Genomic DNA, 3,374 nt, shown 5'->3' on the forward strand with positions numbered 1-3,374 from the left:
TTTGGGTGCCTGCAGCCCCCAGCATAGCTGTGCTTGGCATACTTTGGCCCCAGCCCACAGCAGCAGCCAGCCCAGCTGGTGTCCAGATCCAGGGGTGCACACCCCCTGCGCCCTCCCGGTCTGCGTGCTGCCCCCTCCCCACAGCCTCCGGATGAAATGCTCATGGCTCCACCTTGCACCCTGGCTGTGCAGGGCCTGCCCCTGCTCCAGCCCTACTCCCTCCCTACTGGTGTGTGTGCGCACACATGTGTGTGTGTGTGTATATGTTGGGGGGGGCACAGCAGATCGAAGCCCCGGAGGTGAAGGAGGAAGCGGGGTTAGGGATGGGGCCTCAATCTGCCCCACCCCCACAGTCCTTCCCCCTCAGTCTTACCTGCTGGGGAGGCTTGCCCCCAAATAATTTGTTCTCCCTCTGCCTTGACCTGCCCCCGCCTTCCCTCCCCACAGACTTGCCTACTGGGCAGGAGGGGGGTAGATTTGGGTTGCTTTTAAATGCCAAAGGTGATCTCCTACTTTAAAAGGCTGGAACACTACCCTACTGTACTAAAATGCTCCTACCCTCAGAATATAAGGCAGCTTGGCATCAGCTATTTTCCATATACACTGTCTTTATTTTTGCAGGAGGAGAGTTTTTCCTTCATTAAATGAAATAAACAGGCTTTTGTATTTTTAAGAAGTGAACAACTATTTATAAAAACATATAGTTCTTTTTCATTTACTTTCATAAAACAGCACAAAGAAAATGTGGACTTCACAAGACAGAATAATCACTTCCACAGAAACTCAACTGCTTTAGTCAGGTACAATATTAATGACAGGATTTTACTAACCTACAATGTACAACTAGTTTATACCAAGTATTAAAACAGTTCTTTCCGGGCACTTGAACTAAAAAAGTTACGCAAAATTATACATTTGGATGTTATAAAAGCATGACCGCTACCCACCTTTATCACTAAGATGTGTACTCTGAAGCTAATTAAAAACAAAAAGTTAGGGTTTCCACAGTTTCAAGAGGCCATCTTCACTATAGGTAGCAATCAAGTTCTGATGGGGATGGTGAGCAATGCCAATTACATCCTTTTCATGAACCTAGAGGACAACCAGAAACAACATTAATGCAAATACTCTATGTATTACTACAAGCCAAATACCTTTTCCTTCTTCAACAAATGCTACAGAATTATAGGGTACAGTTTCAGAGACACTCAGTAACGCAGCGTACAGTGATAGAGAGGTTACTGGTCTCTTTGGCCATTTGTAGATGTTCTCACCATTTTTCTAAACAATGTTAACTGATTTACATCACACAGTTCCAATCAAATTTCAATTCAAAATTAAGGGCTAATAGATGATCACTGACCATCAGGGAGGTTTTTGTGCATTTCTGCACTTCAGGGTCACAAAACTGCGTTCACTTGCTACACCTGATGGTGGACATGAGCAAAAGCAAGTTAATTAATACAGTTTAATTTGCCTAGTTCAGACTGCCCTAGTCTGCATTAACTTTAATCTTCATTCAAGGAGGATTAGTTCGTTTGGACTGGAGCCAATTTTAATTTGGACTACAGACATCCACATGCACATAGTGACGGCTGTAGTCCAGATTAAGCCTAGAAAAATGTAACCTCTATATATGGCCTCTAATGCCAAAGAAAACTTAACCTGCATTTCCTGGCTTGGTCACCCCTTGTATTAAAGTTCTGGGCGCTCAGAAACATCACCCTTGCCACAGTTTTGGTAGCTTACGATGGAAGATAGTGAGCGGTAAAGCATTATTCTTTTTCCTATGTTTCAGAATATGTAAGAGAGACCATGTTAACACAGCTTGTGTGAAATACTCACTGTTAGAGTTCTCTCCAGTTTGCCGGTCACTGTGCTGAAACAGTAGAGCACAAAATCCTCACCAACACAGTAGATCCATTCTCCACGTGGGGAAAGGGCACAGCAGACAAAGTCACCACCTTCTCTCTTACCAGAGCTGAAGCTTCTTACAATCTAAGATGACACCCCCACAAAAATCTTTATTAAATGAAATTGTTGTAACAGCACTATGTTTAGGGGATTAACAATTCAAACATAGTTAACTCCTATTTAGATGTAAGACCATGGTTTTAACAAAATGATGACTGAAATTGGAATCTGTGTCTTCCTAACCTCCGACTACAGTCCCTGAATAACTGGTTTGATTTTCAGAAGGTTTGGCCGTCTGGCAGCTTCCAGTAAAGGGAGAGAAGGGGTATTTCAAAGTCTAGCCCAGTAATTCTCAACCAGGATGCAACAGCACCTTGGGATCCTTTCAAGCGTGATACAGTGCGCTCCTAACAATATTAGCATTGTTAGGTTTACAAATATGATCTATAAGATAAACCCAGAGATTTCAAATAGAAATCCATAGCTGTGGTCCAAGTTCTCTGCAAAAGAAAAAGCGCTCTATTGTTTTTCTTTAGTAAAACAAGTGAGAAGAAGAGTGAGAACTAAGAGCTGCCATTTAGTGAAGGGTGACTTAAGTCTAAAGAGGTTGATAACCACTGGTATAACCCAATAGCCAATTACCCACAGACTGGAAAGAGCAGAATCTTAATAAATCTACCATTCACTAAGCCACTTGAAAGAAATGCCAGTAGGATCACGTACTTGTCCTTGCATATTCATGATGACAACTGTGTTTGACCTGTTACAAACAACAAAGTGTTCTGGATTTTTAGGTAGCAGAATCACGCTGTTCACAGTGATGTCTGTTCCTGCAGTACTGCCAAGAGATTTGAAGGTGTTTGAGCACTCTGTTGTCTTCATGTTCCAGATCTGTTATGAACAAGATAAAGAAAATGATTTAAAGATCAGGCACACAACTGTATCATAATCCAAAAGGAATCATGTTTTTTGGGTGTGTGCTATTGGAACTTAAATAGGAAGAGAAGAAGGAACACAAAGAAGAGTAATTAGATAGACTCACAGGCCACATGTGCACATGTGGATGTTTGGTTTCCTGGGGACAACTAGCAGTAGTGGCAAGTTACCCTGGGTGGGGTAAGGGAGGCTTCAGCCAGCACAGGGCTGTGGGCAGTTTTACCTGGGGTACTGGGGGCCTCCTGGAGCTGCAGCAGTGGCAATCCTGCTGTGTGGAACCTGGCGAGCAGCTGGTGTGCAGCTCCAGCCAGCCCAGTTCTGGTTTTGAGTGGTACACACTGCCTCTATGTGCACCACTCTGCTTTTTAATTTTTTTTTTCTGTGGGGTTTTTTGACGCCTGGATGTCCAGAGGTCAAAAAAACCTGCCATGCTGCTCCCTTGCAGCATGGAGAACAACTGAACATGCACTATGTGGCACTGCAGACATATCTGTAACGCCACATACCACATAGCTGCACTTGTT

At 43.6% G+C, this 3,374-nt stretch overlaps 1 protein-coding gene across 1 annotated transcript in view; it reads right to left on the minus strand.

Annotated features, from left to right (window-relative positions):
• Positions 1-590: 590 nt before the first annotated feature.
• Positions 591-3,374, minus strand: part of SMU1 (DNA replication regulator and spliceosomal factor) — a 35,834-nt gene continuing 33,050 nt past the window's right edge. The window contains exons 10-12 of the mRNA XM_019517188.1: positions 2,638-2,805; positions 1,846-1,998; positions 591-1,092 (exon numbers count right to left, since the gene is read on the minus strand). Of these exons, the coding sequence (XP_019372733.1) occupies positions 994-1,092; positions 1,846-1,998; positions 2,638-2,805 (420 nt within the window). The 3' untranslated portion in view covers positions 591-993. The remainder of the gene's footprint in view (positions 1,093-1,845; positions 1,999-2,637; positions 2,806-3,374) is intronic.

This window comes from Gavialis gangeticus, unplaced genomic scaffold, assembly GCF_001723915.1.
Source record: "Gavialis gangeticus isolate Ggan-Ray unplaced genomic scaffold, GavGan_comp1, whole genome shotgun sequence".
NCBI lineage: Eukaryota > Metazoa > Chordata > Crocodylia > Gavialidae > Gavialis > Gavialis gangeticus.